Source organism: Diadema antillarum, unplaced genomic scaffold, assembly GCF_040938485.1.
Source record: "Diadema antillarum isolate AM-2024a unplaced genomic scaffold, OU_Dant_1.0 seq00000732_RagTag, whole genome shotgun sequence".
NCBI classification, from domain to species: domain Eukaryota; kingdom Metazoa; phylum Echinodermata; class Echinoidea; order Diadematoida; family Diadematidae; genus Diadema; species Diadema antillarum.
This window is the reverse complement of record NW_027271633.1, coordinates 2,327,249-2,348,063: the sequence shown is the minus strand read 5'-3', so window position 1 is coordinate 2,348,063 and position 20,815 is coordinate 2,327,249. Positions and strand designations below refer to the sequence as shown.

Sequence of the window (20,815 nt, the reverse complement as noted above, 5' to 3'; positions counted from 1 at the left end):
GTTTTCATCGGTGAGTACCCACCTCATTCACAACACAGGAATTGCCTGAAACATGGTCTTAACAGTCAGTTTTATTTTGGGCAAAAGGAACTTTCGACACGGACACATTTGACTGGTAATGGCGTAGCCGTAGGAGGCCGTACCACGGTAGCTCGTACCTTTTGTACGTAACCCTTGGCTATATGCTATACGTTAGAACCAATATACAATAGATGTGAACCTACCTAGCTACACCTCCACTGTACATGCATAGAATACACATACGATCTTGATTGCCAATTCGAGCTACCGTACGGCCGCCTACGGCTGCGCCATTACCAGTCAATGTGTCCGTGTCGAAAGTTCATTTTGCCCTAAATAAAACTGACTGTTTAGACCCTGTTTCAGGCAATTATTTATATGAGTGTTGTGATTGAGTTGCGAGCTAGTACTCACCGATGAAAACGCTTATGTATTCCTCCAATCCACATTTCTCTAGAAAAGTGTACACCAAATCCTAGTCATTACTACACCAAAATGAGTTACTTACAATGCGGGAAACGACACCGTATCAGAGTGAAATTGTGATTTTTTGATTCGGAAATCCGTGTCATTTTGCTGGAATAGATTGCACCTAACTGACCCCATTTCCGAGTCAAATTTGACACTTCCGAGTTAATTTGACGCCACTGAAATGACTCGGAAAGTGACTCGGAATCCGAGTGAAATCATTTGACTCGGAAGTCCGAGTAGCTTTCACTCGGAAGGAGTTGACTCCCAGCTGGCGCCATTTCCGAGTCACATTTCACACTTTCCGAGTTATTTTTGACGCCGCAGAAATAAGAGTGCAGCCGATCGCCATCCATAATGGTACGTAAACTCCGAACGACCGAAGTTTGTGCATGGAATTGCGCAATGCCAGACTCGGTGCTATATCCATAAACGTGTGGGACAATGCTGCCACTGAGACACGTGTGTGTGTGTGTACGTGTGTGTGCACGCATCATACACAAACATTGTCACCGCGAGCTGCGGTGATTGGAGGAGAGAGGCCAGAAGACGCGTGTCTGTGTGTGCGTGTGTGTGTGTACGCATCATACACAAATATTGTCACCGCGAGCTGCGGTGATTGGAGGAGAGAGGCCAGAAGTAGCATGGCTCTTTTGGCCTCTCTTCATGAGCATGCGCACTGAGAGTGTGCGTCCATTCGGAAGCTTCCGTGGCTCGCTCGGACAGCCATTTTGGGTTAGGAGATTAGCACAGAGAGCTCTCTTGTAGCCTAGCGTTTTGTTCGCTGACCCATTGAGCCAGCGCTATTCTCATTCGGGGTCAGTACATTTGATACAGAATGGGGGAGGCGGCGTGTTGCGTTCGTCTCCGTGCCGCACAAACCACTCGCCACGACTGAGTGCCTTTAAGCCTCGGTGCTGTACCGTGTGTGGCATTTGTGGGTCTTGTTTGCATAGTGTCGGTCTCATGGGCCTTATTTGCCTAGTGTCGTGCTAATGGGCTGTATGACTCGTGGAATGCATAACTCGTGGTCTGTATGACTTGTCGGTGTCGGACTCGTGACCAACACCCGTTATATCAAGTCTAAATTTAACTACAACACCTTGTTCAAAGGCTTCTTAAGTACGCGGAGTCATTGATAGTTGTATCAAATCTTAAAGGGCTGGTATATTATTGGTTGAGGTGAGGATTTAGTTCTTAACTTTTTACAGGATGATTAGAAATCAGTTAATGAAATGCAAAAGAGCATATAAGACTAAGAGGAATTCAATTAAAAAAAATCGGTCTTGAAATTGCTGAGATATTAAAAAAACAAAGTAAAACAAAGCGATCCTTAGAAAAAGATGAGTCTCACCTGTTATTAGGATTGCTTTGGTTGGATATTTTAGCCATTTCAAACCCAATTTTCAGCAAGTAAACTTTGAATTCGTCTAGAACTATCATGCTCTTTCATGTTTCATAGCTTTCGCATTATCTAAAAACTGACCTCGGAAAACAAAACATTGGAAACCTGAAGCCCCATTCTCAACCGAAACTGTACCATCCCTTTAAAATGAACCACCCTCATCGTCCGGGTTTCGCATAGACTTGAAGATTCGGTGTCAAATGTGATCTAAAACCAATCCTTGGTCAGGTTATGATTTTGTTTTCATTTGCATCAGTGGATTTATCGAGACAATATAATGCAATGTTATCATTGGCAATTAAAGTCTGTAGTTGGAAACGCCCTGACAAAAGTCACGTTGACCTGTTATAAAATTTTGCACCGTAATGAAATAAAAAAGGACAAGTTGTATCCTATGCATCAAGTTATTGTAAGGCTGTTATACATTATCAATGCTAATAAGGGCCTACATAGCATACTAAGATTAAAGGGTTTGTAGCTATTCCCTTATATTATGTACAACACAGTTAGGAATTGTATGGTCATCTTTGCTTCTTCTAAAAATTTGAATTCTGTTGCTATGTATGAAACCTCTACCAGTCCGCTTGGGTTTTGGCATTGTTTGTACTTAAAAAAAATCTCAAATCCATAAATTCACAATACACTAATCAACGAATATTTGACAAAAACAACATTGGAGTGTGTGCCGTATATTTTGCAACAATGCTTCTACCATTTCCTTCAGATAACTTGAATACGGCAACAACAACAACAACCACAACAACAAAACACCTGCCAAATCCAAATCAATATTCAGTCACGGACATCTGTCAATCATTGCTGCAGTGCTAACATGATTTGATAACAAAAGCCACAAAACAACAACAACAACAACAACAAACGCATTAGAATGCACCTTTCCCTATAGACTATATAAGCATAACCTGCATATTTCCCCACGTCTTTCGTTGTCATATCAGTAACCTGGAAATAAGAGAGTTTTGAACAGTGTCCTTTTGTAGATTATATTAGTACTTCAGCAATGATTGGCAGATGATGTCACTGGCAAAAACTTGCCTTGGAAGGATTTTTTTATCGGGGGGGGGGGGGGTCCAAGTAGTCTGAACAAAAACAATACACACAATATATATTGTGTATTTGTTATAATGTGCTGTTTTACATTATGTAAGTGTATCATCCTATTTCATGACAATGTCACGTGTTTGTTTATCATTACCACTGAAAACTATTCTGCACTATTTATACCAGTGTTACCATTGTTTTTATAATGTCATGTAAAAGTGGATGTCCTTGATTTGTTTCTTTTTATATTCAGTTCATTGTTTCTTTGTTGCAGAGCCCCCCAATAAAAACAATGTATAAATCATCGATGGGGCTACATACTCTGGGTAAAGAATACTAAATAAATAAATAAATGAATACATATATAACATAAATGATTATCTTAATTATATTCCGCAATAATAGGAGAAATGAATTTGAAAACTAGGCAATGTCAAAAAATTAATGAACTAATATGATCATATTGTCAGCTAGTATTTCAAACAAATTACTGGTTCCTCCAAGTTTTGTTGTTGTTGTTGTGTATGGAATAGCCTTCTCTGAGTTGGGTCATATCGTGACGCGGCGGATGGAGTGAGGCGCCATTTTTAAACTCTCGATACCACTACCAAACTTACACAAAATTTTCATTTTGGAACAACCTGACAAGCTGCAGGATCTTCTGAATATTGACTTGAATAACTTGTCTCTTGGAATATCGACGTCGTGTATCATTTCTCCATGCCTAACACCTATGAATTAAGGAAGAAAACCATGCCCGGACCTACGCAACGCGGCGCCAGTGCAAGTTCCACCCAACGCCCTGATTTACCGGATGATGCCTCATCACACGCGGGAACCTCTGGCGGGGACCCCCAACCCACACTCGCTGATCTTCAGAAGTCATTGAACGCCTTCTCAAGTAAGGTTTGCGCTAAACTGGAAGATATTCACACAGATTTGGCGAGTATGAAGAAGCGAATGCTAGACCTAGAGTCAGCTGTCGCTGACAACTCGGCCCGGGTACTTGATCTGGAGAAAGGGAAATTGCCGGAAACAGAAGCTAAGTTAAAGGAGGAAATCGACGCTCTGAAGGAGAAGCTTACGCTGTCTGAAATATACCAGCGTAAAGGAAATCTCCTTTTCTACGGCCTTCATCAAGCCCCCAACGAGGATGTATATGCAGTTCTACGTGGTGCTTTTGTAACCCTTGGTCTGTCGCAAGAGGAGTCTGCGTCTATCGCACTTGTTAATGCCCATCGCCTTCCCCAGCGGAACGCAGCTACCAGTTCACCCCAGCCCATAATTGCAAAATTTGTGTACATGTATGAGCGAAATCGCGTTCTTGCTACCTACGAAGGAAGAACCACTCGTCGCGGAACACCCGACGATGGAGGTCAAACGCGAGGTCCAAGGATTTCTGTCCGCACCGATCTACCCCCCGCCCTGAAGGCCAAGCGAAGCGTACTTGCAGCCAAGGCGTACAAGATGAGGAAGGACGAGAACCTCTCCACAAAAATAACCCTTGTTGGAACTAAAGTGGTCTTGTTCAGCAAAGCGAAAAATACCACCGCCTGGCAAGCTTATAAGGAATAGCTGCACTTCATTCTGTTCTTCATTTCCATATCATATCAGATCAACGGTGTTTTTCGGCTTGTGACATGCCATCTGCTCCAGGTAACACTCTTCTATCTATATCTTTCAAAGTAATACTGACATTGATAATGAAACATGCTATAATATTACCAATACAATTTTGAAAATTGAAATGAATTGTCAAACTAGACAGTTTGAAGTAATATAGAACAAACATTGTTCACTAAATTTTGTCCTAAATAGTGTTTTTTTTTCTTTTCTTTTCCTTTTCTGGCACAAAGGACAATTGTAAGAACACGATGAAAATATAATGAGTTCTTACCTGTTAGACCGATTTTTACGAAGTGTATGCCACGGCTGACCATAAATAGGGCTATTTGTTACAAGTTTGTATGTTTTCAGCTAATTTTGCTCCAATGCATATATATAAAGGAAGCTCTGGTTTTCTTTTTTATTGTTCTCCTCATCTCCATCTTGGAATTAAAAAAAAGAAGAAAGCAGCATGGAAAAAATGTATTCATACTTACCTCTTATAGTGACAATGAATTGCAGATCAATGCTGCTTATACACAGTAGTGACCATTTCTTCTTGTACATTATTTCCTCACTGATTGAACAAGTAAAGCCTTCACTTTCCTATTTCATTTTCACAAGAAGACAATGAGGAGAGAGAGGAGGAGGATGAGGAGAAGGGTATAATGAAAGTAAAAGTTTGAAGAAATGAATATTGGTATTCTGTTGCTTTTTAAGGTTTTTTGTTGTCGTTTTCCCTAGTAGAAAATACGGTGATATGATAGAAAATTTGATTATTTGTTTTATTTTCTCCTCATTTCCATTTAGTAATGAAAAAGAAAGAAGAACAAAAAATATTTGTATATACTAACCTTTTATACTGATTGTGAATATTGTATATCAGTGCTGCCTATACACAGCAATGACTTTATACTTCTCCGTGTATATCCTTTCTTCATTGATTAGATAAGTTAAGCCTTCACAGACCCACTCTTAATTGCACCAAAAAAACAAAAAAAAACAACAATGAGGAGAAGGAGGAGATGAAGGTAAATTGGATTTAGCTTTTACCTTACCTGTTATACTTACAATTGTATTATGAAATAGGTCTATAGTGACAGTAAACTTAAAGCAGGTTATTTGCTGCGTGACATCATTTCACACCTTTTCTTCTTTGAATTATTTCCACTTTGTAATAAACAAGGAAGAGGAGAATGAAGAAAGAAAAATCCTTTTATTTGTTAAAATGACTGAAACCTGTGTTAAAGCTGACTTTAAAGTTTAATACATTTTGTTTTTGTATGTGTGTGAAAATTCTCCAAGCATAATACGCATAATATGAAGTTTTTTTTTTCTTTTTCCCTTTTCATTTCCATTTTCTAGTCAAGACAAAGTAATACATACAGTACGCATTTATTCATAATATCTATTCCACAATGTATGTCCATGTTGACATCAAGTTCTTTATTTTTCGTGTGGAATGCTGATTCTCATGTATGACCTTCAGATCAAACCCAGTATTGAAAAAAAAAATAATCAGATGATAAGGAAGAAAGGGAATAGGAAAACGATCTACATAAACCCCATTTGTTTGTTTGTGTAATGGATAAAGTTGATCACAAATTAAGATATATATGTATTTGTTGTACGAGCCCCCCTTTTCCAGTACCAACCAGGTTTAAATACATGTTTGTATTTGTAATACATGTAGTTTCTCGGTAATCAGAATTATCATTTTATGTTTTGTTTTTGGTAACAGTTCCAGGGAAAGTTAACTCATATAATCATTTTTATATATAATTATACTTAACAAAGATAAAATGTTTGTTAGTATAATGTAATACGATAAGATTGATTTAAAGCTCTGCTACACGAAGCTGTCTCAGTAATTTGTCTTATGTTGTGTTTGTTACTTGTACACCGCCGGAAAATATGCATCCGTTTAACACTAAAGAAGTAATGATTGACAAAATTTGTTACATTTCTGGAATGTTGTTATTATGAACTTTGCGGTAGCTGGAGGGGGGGGGGGGGGGGGGGGAGGGACACGGATCACCTGTTTTGGGACACCGTCGCCCAGCAACCTTCGTTGCTGTACTACTTGGGCTTGTTTATAGGTGCTGTTTATACTCATGGATAGTTATGGCAATTTGTTGTATCATATCAGGTGATGTTGGCCCCTTGACTGCCGTTGGTCGTCTTAATGTATTAGTTATTTAAAATTCAAAGCCATAACATATTTAAAATAACTGGAGATCGGGAGGCGTTCTGTTGTCAGAACGTTATTTTTATGCAAGAGTGTAATGACGTAATAATTGTGCAAGCATTTTTCCCAGGTGACAACACGCCTTTATTTTTTCATCTATTCTCGGCTTTGCTTTTGCCTTCTTATGCACACACACACACCTGTAGACACATGTATACCCACGAATGTTATAAGTTAATTGCATAGCCGTTTTGTTCAGTTCGTCAAGATTTGTTGTCTAGATTCTCTTTTCATTCCCCCTCTCACTCACTTTTTTCTTTCTCTCTCTCTCTCTCTCTCTCCCTCCCTCCCTCGCTCTTTTATCTAGGGTACTCACTCAGTGAGACAGATTGGGCTATCTATTATTTTATGTATTTACACATTGTGTACTCGTATTTTGGGCAATTTTGTTTGTACACTGTATTTGCATATCAGTTTGATGAAAATTTTAACAACAATGGAATTGCATTTTTGTGTGTATGTGTTTTTGCATTACTTTGATATAATTGTTCGTACTGATTATAAATCCCAATGGTATAAGAATTAGTTATTTTGGATAGGCGATCCGACTACCAAAAAAACCCACAACAATAACTGGTTCCTTATTTTGTCATTAAGTGGTCGAGAAGTTTAATATGCTCGTGGACGCTGCCTAGTACTTTGCCTACTCTGCCTAGTCTTTGTTTGTTAAATAAGTTCATGTTAGGTATTGTATACGAGCCCATGGCCTTGTGTACCATCCGCAACGATGTTGATTCTGTGTCATCTGTGTTCATGTTCGTTTCCTTGTTTTGTCTGTGTTTCATGTTTCTCTGTACGCATTTCGGTTTCCTTTCTTCTTTTAGGTCTGCATACCCCCACGTAGCTGCTGAGTTAGGACCAGGCGGGAGGCCAGTTATTAATTCCCGAATGTTTTATATTCTAACCCATGGCTGACACAATAAACTTTGCTTTTAATTCCTTGAATAATGATGAATTCTATAACACAGTAAGGCACTCTGAATCTGATCATGCAAATATGATCTCCAGTTTATATGAAGATTACATATCCGATAAATACAATACCTCAGCACAAGAATTTGAATATAGATTTGACTCAAATGATCCAGTCCAGAGTCCATCGTGTGTTTATTTGACCGAAAATCAGTATAAAAATCGGATCACGAATACAGTTGATGAAACATTTTTGTTAGCTCACTTTAACATACGCAGTATCAATAAAAATTTTGATAAGTTGCGCTTACTCTTAGAAAACCCAGATCATAAATCTTGCTCCATCATAGGGCTAACAGAAACATGGTTGAACTCTAATATCAGTCATTTATTTTCTTTACCCGGATTCGAATTTGTATTTAGAAATAGAAATGAGAGAGTTGGTGGAGGAGTTGGTTTGTACATCTCGAAAAAATTTAAATATATTATACATGAGGAGATTAGTGTTATGAGTGATGTTCTCGAATCCCTTTTTATTGAATTGATAAATCCACATGGAAAAAACATTATGATTGGTGTAATTTACAGGCCCCCTCGGTCAAATTTGAATGATTTTTTGACAGTTTTGCAGGATTTAGTACAAAATCCCATGATATCTATTAAAGATACATTTCTGATGGGCGATTTTAATATCGATCTCATGAAATGTAACTCCCAAAACAGTTCAAAAGAATTTATAGAAACATTAATGTCTGCTTCGTTTTTACCATTAATTTCCAAGCCTACCCGTGTCACCAGCCAATCGGCTACCCTCATAGACAACATTTTTTGTAATGTTCTTCCACTTCCTGAGTCTGGTATCGTCCTCTCAGACATCACTGACCATTTTCCTATATTTGCTCAGGTTCCAATTAAACTGAATAAACAAAATAATTATTATAAGCGTCGTAAGATTACTGCAGATAATCTTACAAGTCTCCAAAACAGTTTAAAAGAACTCGATTGGTCTTCTGTATACAACACTACCGATGTCAATTTGTCTTATGATTATTTCATATCTACTCTTACCTCCGAAATCGATAACCATATTCCCCTGCGTAACATAAAAAATAGATATAAGCAAATTCCAAGACTCCCGTGGATAAGCCAGTCTATATTACGATCTATAAATAGGAAAAATAATTTGTTTTATAAATATAGATGTAATCCCACTGCAAAAAATAAGAAAAAATATGTTTCATACAAAAACACACTCACCAAATTATTGCGTACGCAGAAGAAACTTTTTTATGTTAATCAGATAAGCAAATATAAAAATGACATTAAAAACACATGGAAAACATTAAAGAATGCTATGAATACACCTAACAATTCATCTAATATTTCTGAAGTTCGGTGGGGCAATGACTCCAGCAACACTCCCGCTGGCATGGCTGAAATTTTTAATGACTTCTTTTCTTCAATTGGAAAAAATCTTTCTCAAAATATTCCTCTTTCTAGTAAATCTTTTAGTGATTTTTTAGATACACCTAACTCTAAAACTATATTTTTTGACCCAACATATAAAGAAGAAATAATAAAGATTGTTGCCAATTTGAAAGAAGGTAAAAGTCCTGGCCATGACGGAATTGACAACCATTTGATAAAAAACATAATTCCTCAAATAGTGGATCCCTTAGTACATATTATCAACTCATCGCTTGCAACTGGCCATGTGCCAAATAGCATGAAAATTGCGAAAGTAATTCCTATTTATAAGAAAGGGGAGAAGGATGATGTCAATAACTATAGACCCATATCTTTATTATCTTCTATTTCTAAGATTCTTGAAAGAATAGTCTACATCAGGACAGTACGTTTTCTTAAAACCTGCGACATATTTTCAAACTTTCAATTTGGATTCAGGGAAAATCACAGCACAACACACGCACTACTTGCCCTCATCGACAAAGTCACACACGCACTCGACACACTTTCACACACAATAGGCATCTTCTTGGACTTCTCCAAGGCCTTTGACACGATTAACCACGGAATACTTCTCGCCAAACTGTCTCATTATGGAATACGTGGAAAGGCCTTGGAGTGGTTCACGAGTTACCTATCAGAAAGATCCCAATTTGTACATGTCAACGGCTTTGACTCTCAAAGTAAAACAATTGCATGTGGTGTTCCACAAGGGAGTTTATTAGGCCCATTGTTATTCATTGTTTATATTAATGATTTTCATAGATCCTCGGAGAAACTATCATTCATATTATTCGCGGATGACTCTAATCTTTTTTTTTCCCACCCTGACCCAAATATCTTAATAAGAACAGTCAATGAAGAATTGATAAAGGTTATACAATGGATATACGCAAACAAATTGTCATTAAATATTAAAAAAACAAAAGTTATGCTTTTTAGTAATTCTTTAGATAGCCTCCCAGGCAATATAACATTTGATACTACTCCCTTAGAAGAAGTTTCTTCTTTTAAATTTCTTGGTGTTTGCGTTGATAACAAGCTTTCATGGAGGAATCATATTGATAACATATGTAAAATTATTTCACGTAACATTGGCGTAATGAATAGATTGAAATATTATCTTCCTTCATCTGCATTATTAACTCTTTATTCTAGTTTGATACTCCCTTATTTAAACTACGGGATTCTTGCTTGGGGTAATACATATCAGATGTTACTTGATAAACTTCTTTTATTGCAAAAGAAAGCGCTTAGAATTGTTTTTAATTTACATACCCGAGAACATACAGATGCTTTGTTTTCTGACCATAAAATATTAAAAGTAAATGATTTGTATGTGTTTCAACTTGGTCAGTTTATGTTTAAGTACAATAGTACCTTTTTACCTAAAATATTCCACGATTTATTTCATCGAAACAGTCATGTTCATAACTATCCCACGCGACGATCCGACGAATTCCATCTTCCGTTAATGAGAACCGCACATGCCCAAAATACATTTCTTTATACCGGACCCAGACTTTGGAATAATTTAGATAATAGTTTAAAAGATTCCCCCAAATTTGTCACATTTAAATATAAACTCAGAAAACATTTACTTTCTACTTATAATCTTAGATAATTTAAATTGCTATAATTTATGTTTGAGCTTTCACCTGTCCTGATGTCGCAGCACTTGGCGTGTTCTGTGTGCAGACCTCTCTTCTTTCTTCTCTCCTTTTCCTTTCCCGTCTATTGTTCTTCGTAGACTTGTATATTGTTACCGTCTTCTCTCCTCTCGGTACTGTCTCGCGTCCAACAGTGTATATGCGTGTGGGTAAATGAATGTGTGTACGAATGTATTGTCCTTGTCATATTTCCCCGGTACACGTGGTTCAATGAACAGTGTCCGGGCACTATAGCATTGGTATTCTATATTTTTTTCCCGACCTGTGTATCTCAAAATAACTACATGTATATTGTTATAGAATAGTATATCATTCACTCATTATTTATCTAGCGATCCACGTCCGACAAGCTTTGCTTTTTAGTGGATCACTATTTTCCATGATCGAATTTATTTTCCGCTCGCCCACGTAGTATTTGTACAGTGTTCCTCTTTATTATTGTACATATATGTTGTTCTATAATTTGTCTCGTATATTACATGAATCTTTTGCAAGCGTTTGAACAATATCATTTAATGACATGTATACATTGTACTATGTTTTTGATTTTCGTTGATTGGAAATAAACTATGATTGAATTGAATTGAATTGAATTGAAATTGAATTGTTCTTTGTGTGTGTGTGTGTGTGTGTGTGTGTGTATGTGTGTGGTTTGCCATTCTCACTTACGTCTCCCATTCACGACTAGCGCAGGGGTTTCACGGCCCCTTTCGGTTTTGTTTGGTCCTCTCATGACATTCTGGAAAAGTACATGTATCAATAAAGTATCACGGGATGACCCCCGTGAAAACTATCAGTAGAATTCTCACCTCTCCATGCTGATCAGCCACCATCCTTGACCGGTCACGGGTACGTAGTGGAAGTCACCAGTGTAGGTAAGGGGTCTGCTCCCCCGAAGACAATTTCACCCCCAGGGTGATCGGAAGAGTTCCTAGTGGAGAGAAAGGGAAGAGGGAAATATATCGAAATAGCCATATACGAGTATATATCTAAACGCTATTTCCGGCCATAAGGAAAATGTGGAATAAATAGTAGTTTGGGGAAATTTTGTCATAAAAAACATCATTTATCTTATTTCTTTTTTTTATTCATTTAATTTCTTTATTCATTTAATTGTTTTATCATTTTATTATCATCTTAATTATTTTTATATTATATATCTAATATTTTTCATGGTTTTTATTATAATTGTTTTCTATTTGTTTTATTATTCTTTTTTATTCTTTATTGAGTTTGTAAGCCATGTGTGGTGTTTTTTTTTTCTGTTTTCGGATTTGCATACTGTACATTTGTATGTATCTTTCTTTGTATTCTTTGTATTGTTTTTATGCAGGGCCCCTTTGTAAATCAGATTTTTGGCTGAAAGGGCTACCCTGTGAAAATAAAACGGAATAAACAAATAAATAAATATATACAAGAATAAATAGATTTGTGTTTATTCAGCAGGGTATATTCTGTCAGTGGCTATATACAAACATTGTAATTCTCAGAGACACACGTACAATACTTTACACTATGTCCCCCCCCCCCCCAAAAAAAAAAAAAAATTATAATCGGAATTTCGCATTAACAAATACCAATATGATTAAACTGTCTGTATGCTACTTCAGGGTCACGAAATATGACATCTTAAGGTGGCCTCACACTATGCGGTTTTTTCGATCGCAGTGCTTGCGATCTGTTGCGGTTGCCAGATCGCAGTCATCGAGTCGCATAGTGTGAGTGCAACGACCGCAGGGCTTGCGAAATTTCAGCCGGTCGCAAGGGTTCGCAGAGGCAACAGCAGACGATCGCAGGGTTTTAAACATGTTCAAAATTTGACAGCAGGCGCAAGGAGGTCGCAAGGCTTGCGGACGCTTTCAAGTCGCGAGAAGTCGCATGCGGTCGAGAACCGCGTGCGACTTCTCGAAACCGCAAGCAGTCGCAAGAAAAAAACCGCATAGTGTGAGGCCACCTTTAAAGGTATACTTTGCACAAAACCCCATTAACATACATATCCTTACCATACATGTGCGCGCAAATTTCTGTAATAAATTGGGAAAAGCACATGGCAGAATGCGAGTTCGTGGTGACTCACCTGGCAAGGTAGACCGAAAAAACGGGATCGTCAATGAGTCCCTGTTTGAGGAGGTTGTCGAAGACGGGCACGTTGCTAACTTGGGCGACAGTCGGATACCCCAACCCCAAAGTGCCATCATACTTCGAGGTGAGGATAGGGAAACCTGACACTCTGGTGGCTTCCCCGAAGAGCTGGTTTTTCACCAACACCCCACCAATCTAAAAAAGAGATTTTTGAAACAAATACCATCCCAGAGATTTCGACAATGGCTTATACCCCCATTCCACTCACCCATCTTCCTTCATTCATTTCATTAATTTGTCAAAATATAAAACAACAATCTTATTTTCCTTTATCTAAACTCTGCATGATACTCCAATTCCACAGAGCTTTTCTCTCATCGATCACTCATCGGAAGCAAAGTTTATTGCTTCTGACCACCAACCGAAGTGTATAGGATCGATGTCCGATGAATCTGACTTGTGTTGGTCAACTATCAGGTCAGTGTCAGACACTTTGGGCGGTGCCGATGCCATAAAGCAAAATGGATCAGTCGATAGCCAGTCAAACATGTCGAATTCATCAGACTGCGATCCGATACACTTCGGTGGGTGGCCGGAAGCAACAAACTTCGCTTCCGATTAGTGACCGATGAGAAAAAAAAAATCTCTGTGGAATGGGGCTATTATGCAGCTTTGATAAAGGAATATAAGATGTATTTGTTTCTTTGCAATAACTTGTAAGATGTGTATTGTTTTATATTTTGCCAAATGAATGAAATGAATGAATACACATGAATGAAGGAAGATGGGTAAGTTCAAGTTTGTTTGTTTGTTTGTTTGTTTTTTGAAAGAGAACATTATTTTTTCGTACTTTGTAATGTGCTTATGATAGAATTCCTGATTTACTTTGTGTTATGTTTTGTCGGAAGAAAAATGAAAATGAAATAAATGATTTGAATTGAATTGAATTGAATTCAAAACATACCATTGCCTACCATGATATGAGTTATTGGGGTTATATCAAGTCGAGCATGACCAGTATTATTTCAAAAGCAATTGTAAACTGACATTCTGGGAGATATCTAAACAGATGCTAGAGACATCACAACAGCGCAAAAGTGGTTTTAGCTAAAAGTAAGGGCCTACGTCCTGTGAGTATGTGATAGCACAGTGTTTAAATTTATGAGCGGCACTACAAACCACTGACATGACTGAGTTAAAGCCAGTTAAATTCATGGCAGTGACAAGATGATGTTGGACACCAGTAAAAAGAGAATCCAGTCTAACAGGGCTCTCCACAAGCAAACAAAAAAACAAACAAACAAACGAACAGACACGAAAAAAAGTAATCAAACAAGCAAACATTCGATTGCGAAAACGTCTTTTTGCACTAGACTTGCTTACGGTTATTACGCCAGATATAGATTTTTTTTTTTCAGTTATGGTCATTAATTTACATGTCGTAGAGAGAACAAGTTCATTTCATTCTGGATCCTAGGAGGTGAGCAATAAACAATATGAAGGGGTCGGTGCAATATAATGCTAACCCACACTTTTGTCAAAATCGAGTTACATGCATTTTCATAATACTTATCCTTCACTCTATAACCTCAGTGAAAATATCATATTTGAATTCAATCAATAGGATGGTTAAAAATGCATGCATTCATGTTTTATTAATGAATAATGTATGGACTTTCCAAACATTCAACAGCGATTATCTCAAAATGACTATTGTGTGGGTTAGCACTATATTGCACAGACCCCTTCATATGTTGCCTACCGTTACAGTGTCTTGGCTCACAAAACCGTTGCAGGAACAGACAGCGTACGTAATAGACCACTCAGTGCCATTTGCAACGTACGTTGACGACTTGGAACTGTTATACGTGTGATGGCGTCCTGTAGAATGACATAAGATAAAATTACTTTGAGACCTCTCAAGGAATACGAAGCTATAACACTGTAGTCACAGTATAAAAATAAAACCAAGAAAACAATGGTAAAAGGAGTTGTCAAACGTTTACAAACGTTAATTGCACATTTTTGTAAATTTACCAAAATGTGCAGGACATTGACGGCACATTTTGGTAACTTTCTGCTCCTCCACAATCATCACAAAAACAAATTAAAACTGTATCGCCACCCATGACCCAGTACTATGAAAGTGCCATGGCAGCACAGAGACTCAATACATTAACACATTTATGCCAGAAAAATGCCCCCCCCCCCCTTTACAAAATTACTAGCACTGAACACTAGTGCTGCCTGGAACAATTATTGATCACCTTAATTGAATTCTTACTCCTGGAATGCTATATCTCCTACCAATGCACTTGACCCACACTTACAACTTTGGGACCCTACCCCTAAGTATGATCCTCACCAAGTTTGATTGTCTGAAAATCCGCCCACTGGTTCTAAAGAAGATGAAAATGTGTTTTCCCCCTTGCCCCCCCCCCCCCCCCCCGGGTCTCGAAGGGGGATATCCTAGGTATTCCAATAAACAAATTATATTCTTCAGCTGTAAAATTTCTACCTACATCCCCTCGGGGGGGGGGGGGGGGGTGGCTCCCCATGGTGGCCATATCCCAACAGGAACAACCTTATTACCCAACCCCCTAGGGGTGATCCCCACCAAGTTTGATTGAAATTCGCCCACTGGTTCTGAAGAAGATGAAACTGTGTTTTCCCCCCTTTGCCAGCACCCCTCAATCTTTCACCCCCATCTAGGGGCCCGAGGGGGCCCCTAAAAACGAAAAGCGATCGCAATGTGAGATAAAAAGTGTCTTGCCTGTCTTTACTGCTGGACCATGTCAATTAACTCCTTGACCGTATCAGCTCTCAAGCCCATCCATGGGTTTTTAGTTCAGTTACAAAAATGTGCAGATTGTCCAAAATGTGCAGGCAAATCCAGTTTTAACTGCACATTTTGGTAACAATTGATCCCGTTAGGTATAGGACGTGGTGCACTATTGGCACATTTTGGCGACAAATTTCTTTTACCAAAATGTGCAGTTACCAAAATGTGCCTCAACAAGGTCCACAAGCTCGACAATACGTATACAGTACACTAAGCACCTTGATGTAGGCCCTATAGTGTTGAGCTCATGGACCCATTTTTGTTTTTTTTTTTTGCCTCGTGTCGAGCTCATATATAGGCCGTATTTTCTCAGTGTTCAGCTCATAGATCGTATAGAGCTCGTGGGTCGATTTCAGTTGATATCGAATCGCGGGCCTTGTTAACTTGCGGCTAGCACGTGGCCTGAGCTGTGTATAAGTCGTTGGCTGTGTGACTCGTGGGACGTATTACTCATGAGTTGTAATGGCACGTGGGTGTCGACCTCGTGACGTGCAATCGTAGGCCCTCATTAGAACTACCACACTGATTGGCTTGTACGTTGCATAATACGTCACGATAAATTACAATTTACATAGACATAAAGCTATGATAATGTAAAAACATCAAACACTGCTGAACATTGTACCCTGTAAATGTAGCATCAAAATAATAATAGACTGCAGAATTCAAATCATAACATGCGTTGATTTATGTTTATTTTCATTAATGTTTTTGTTTTTGTTTTTGTTTTTTGTTTTTTAGCAGTAGTGTCTGAAGGACATTAGCAAAACTTTTGCTAGCAGAAAGGAGGACATTGAGCTTACTACTCCAGCCGGACTCTGGAGAAGACGAGGTCGAAGCCACCCAGAGGTCACTGCAGCCCGTATCGATGAGAACGGTGAAGACTTGCGGCGGTGTTCCCAGTGAGATAGATCCGTAGTACTGGGCCTTTGGGTGGATCACACAAAATAGTGCGGTCACCATTTATAGGCCTAGATGATCACTGGCGAGGAAGGGAACATACCGAATGTTCCACCCGAAGAGTTTGAAATGCTATTGAGGTGTAGTAGGTCGTTAAATACGTCAACGTCAAACACCAGCATAACGCACTCAATCGCTCGCTCGCGCACCGCAGAGCCAAATTCACTGTGTGCGCGCGGTCCTAGGCATTCTGTCATTTTGTTACGTGAAAATGTTTGCCCATGGGAGAACATTACAAAAAGTTCGCCCATGGGCGAACATAACGAATGTGCCTCCATCACGTGACTGTGTTTAGCCAGTTACTAACCGGTATTTGACTCACCCATTTAATATAATTGATTACCTACACAGAAATCCATAGTCACTGCCCCGTGCGGGAACCCTTTGCAGGTGGAATTAATTTCAATGTTTTCAGTAATATGCTCTCTCTCCTTTCCCTCCCCCTTTATCCCTCTCTCTGAATGCTCTCTTCGCAGTAAATCCATATTATCACCTATAATTTGAACGAAATTTGAATGACATAGATGGCCTTATGATATGCCATTTTATTTGTGCCAACAAAAGTTTGGGGCATTTCAGGTCGGTAATATCTTACAAATTCAAGATGAAGTGTAAACCTCTTCTGCCAATTATTTCCTGAATTATTTTTGTTTGAATTGAAATGTTGACTATTAACCAGATATTGTCTAATTCAAAATCAGCAACAAAAAATGTTGCTGATTATTGTGAGATAATTTCACTGTTTTTATGCGTCTTTTTTGAGAAAAAAGAAGAAGAAGAAAAAGTAACTTTTGGGAATTGAACCCGTTAACAGTAATGTTATAAGGCAAATTCTTTAGCAGTAGGCCAAAAACTGTTCAATATGCTTTATAGATAGGGTATTATATTGCCTGAATGCACTCGCAATTTTAATTTTCCACTGTTAACTGCTATAACTGCAATGCGTTTTTTTGTCTTGTTTTGCTTTTTAAATATCTCTATCAACAGTTGACCGCACCAAACTTGTCCGTGTATTTAACAGCTGACCCCTTGACACCGAACGTCACAGAGTCCCAATGACCTCGTCATCGTTTAGCTTTTTCTTTGTCTGAAAAAGAAATCTTCCTATTATGATCAAGGGTCATTTTGATGTGCACGAGTGGTTTTAATTTGTATACTTAGTGAAGAGATTTACTCTTGATCCTTAATTTGCCAAAAGTGAATGAAAATGGCATTTAGTTACGAAGATTTCATCAATACGTGGACTAATTCAACTGGCGCTGTCTGAAGAAACAAATATCAGAAAGATAATACTAAAAACTTTCATCGGTTGGGGATGACAATAAATTTAAATGTTTAAGCTTCTACCAACCTTTAATTGTGGTGGGAAGCTTTCGTCCTACTCATGAGGACTTTCTCAAGCCTTATGCAGTGAGGTGTTAACATTGAATGGGATGAGGCTCTTATCATTGACTTCGAAAGCAACTGGTGAAAAGAAAAATAGAGGAATCACTTTGGATCAGAAGGATTAATCCAGCTCTCAATATAGACTCTGGCTATACCCTCTCACCCATTTAAGGGCCAGTGATCAACAAAGACAAGCAACGGCAGCAAGACAACACCTCACTGCATAAGACTTGAGAAAGTCCTCAGGAGTAGGACGAAAGCTTGCCCACTACAATTAAAGGTTGGCAGAAGCTTAAGCATTTAAATTTATCATAAAGATAATGTGATAGATCTCCATACGCAATGCAAAACCTAACTACAATGTTGATTGTCATGAGAGATAATCATTGAAATATTTATGCAAAGTAGTCAAGTCAAATCTTGAGATATTAACTTTAAGAATTGGAAAGAGAAATAGAAAATTATAAAGATAAAACGATTCTGACAATTACAATAGGTGACAGGCTACCACAGAGTATCAACTCATGACGAATCTACTGAAAATTTCGACCTATACATGGATGAATTATAGTCGTAATATTCAAAATTACCATGATCGTGTTATTCGGATTTATTTAACCCGTTGGAGACGGGCTGATTTTGCTGTAACATGCATTTCCCATCAACACCTGCCCGATTATTCTGGGGACATACATCACGATAGTTGGTCAGGTTGACAGTCAGAGAAGAGTCAGGTTGACTATGGTGTGACGTCACGTTGACTCCGGCGAGTGACGTCTGGATTGGGAGTCCATTGTTGGTCATCTGCCGCCCAGACGAGTCCAATCTCCGGAGGGGAATCCTGTAATATTTAAGTTGGGGACGAGATTATTCCATAAATGATTCCAGGGAGTCATGCATACGTTTAATACGGAAGAAGTCTAAGTCATACGAGGATTTTTTTTAATACTTTAAACAAGCGAACAAGCTGTTTATCTTCCACGAGGACTCAGACAAATGAGAAAAGACAAGAGTTATCATTCATCTATATTGACGGAGACAGATTTGTATTACATGACTAAAGGATATTCGCTAATGATATGAAAAAAAAATGATTTCGACCACCGACTGCCAAGTTTCATTTGGATAACTCAAGAGAGCTTTAAGTTATGCTGTCCACAAGATTGATTACGGACGGAAAGATGTACGGATTACGGATAGACAACCAGAAAACATAATGCCTCCGACTACACTTAGGAAACGAAGTCACAGAGGATTTCAGCGAAATGTTTTCAACAATAAGAGGGTCCCACTCATGCCACTGTAACTAAAACCAAAATATTCAAACGTTTCTGTATTCAGTCGTATTCTTTTAATATAAAGATGTGATGAAGATATAATAGATCTATCATTTATTTCAACATTCGAAAATGTAATGTATCGACTCAAGCAACGTAAGCATACCTGATAAGTTTTCCATGTAACACGCCGGCAAACATCAGAAAAATTGCAAGCACCTTCATCCTCTTACAACGCGCTAGGTAAATGCATACACAGAAGAACTAGGGATACTCCGCTGGTCAGACAGGAAATGCAGGTATGACAGAGGTATTTTGTTCCAACTTATCTTTGGAGTAATAATGATATTAACGTGATCTTTAAACTATAGGGCATAGGTCTCCAGCAAAAATTACAATGAATGCTAACACACTGAATTGCCACGTCGTACGGAAGAAGCATGTTTTTTTTTGCCCCGACCTCACCTGTGACACCGGAATGACATTCACTATCGACTATTATTATGTAGTTTCAACACAGCCAGTGCCGTATACGGCACTGAACACAGCATACCCTTGATTTTGCGCACGAGTAAAATTGCACACACACAAAAAAAATTACCTCTCAGTTTATGTGTCTCAAACACTTTATTGTCCCTTTTTTCCCATGCTGATGATAGGTCATGCTCTTATAAAAGCAAAAGGAGGCAGATAATACTACATCATGGCGTCAGTCATCCGGATGACGTCATCCACATAAACTTGGAACGTTGAACATTCTCCTTGATTGAACAAGGCTTTTACTATAAACAACAATAAACTGACACTGTTTCCTTTGGTATCGTCTTAATGACATATGCTGACAATGGAAATAAACAATGATGATGAAGATAAATGTGATCGAAGGAAGAAAAACAAAAGATGATGAAGAAGAATAACAGAATATAAAGCATCCATGTAATGGCAAGTGATAGTAACAATATGCGAACGGTAAAAACTAACTACAAGCTGATGCGGAGGTACAAGAGAGCTCAAATGACTATACCCATTCCAGCTTTCTATATCTGTCTACATACCCTCACTGCCTCGCCTTTTTGAACTCAATCTCATTCTTACCATATAGAAAAAGATATGTCTCCAGCAAAATACACTTTGCTTTTTGTACCTCCTTTCTCTTCATTTGTGAAGTCAACATTCCACACTATAGTAAAAAATCAGAAGCCAAACCGAACACGTAAATCACCAAACGGCAACGATGAAAGAATCTATACAAAGAAAGAGTAGAATTCAAAGTGATCATAATGGCGTGCTACAGGCAAAGGTTTCGTGCAGACAAATTCCCTGTTTTTCACGAAATGTTCACACAGTAAAGTTACAAGTAATACAATGTTCACATCCTAACAATTCATGGACCAGTTCACTGTTTACGAA

The 20,815-nt window shown here is 38.3% G+C and overlaps 1 protein-coding gene and 1 pseudogene across 1 annotated transcript; one reads left to right on the top strand and one right to left on the bottom strand.

Annotated features, from left to right (window-relative positions):
* Nucleotides 1-19,630, bottom strand: part of LOC139738292 (cathepsin D-like) — a 30,458-nt pseudogene extending 10,828 nt beyond the window's left edge.
* LOC139738280 (uncharacterized) lies at nucleotides 3,677-4,750 on the top strand. Its single transcript, XM_071648926.1, has one exon. It carries the CDS (start codon nucleotides 3,677-3,679, stop codon nucleotides 4,529-4,531), a length of 855 nt encoding a protein of 284 aa, XP_071505027.1. The 3' UTR covers nucleotides 4,532-4,750.
* Nucleotides 19,631-20,815: the final 1,185 nt, after the last annotated feature.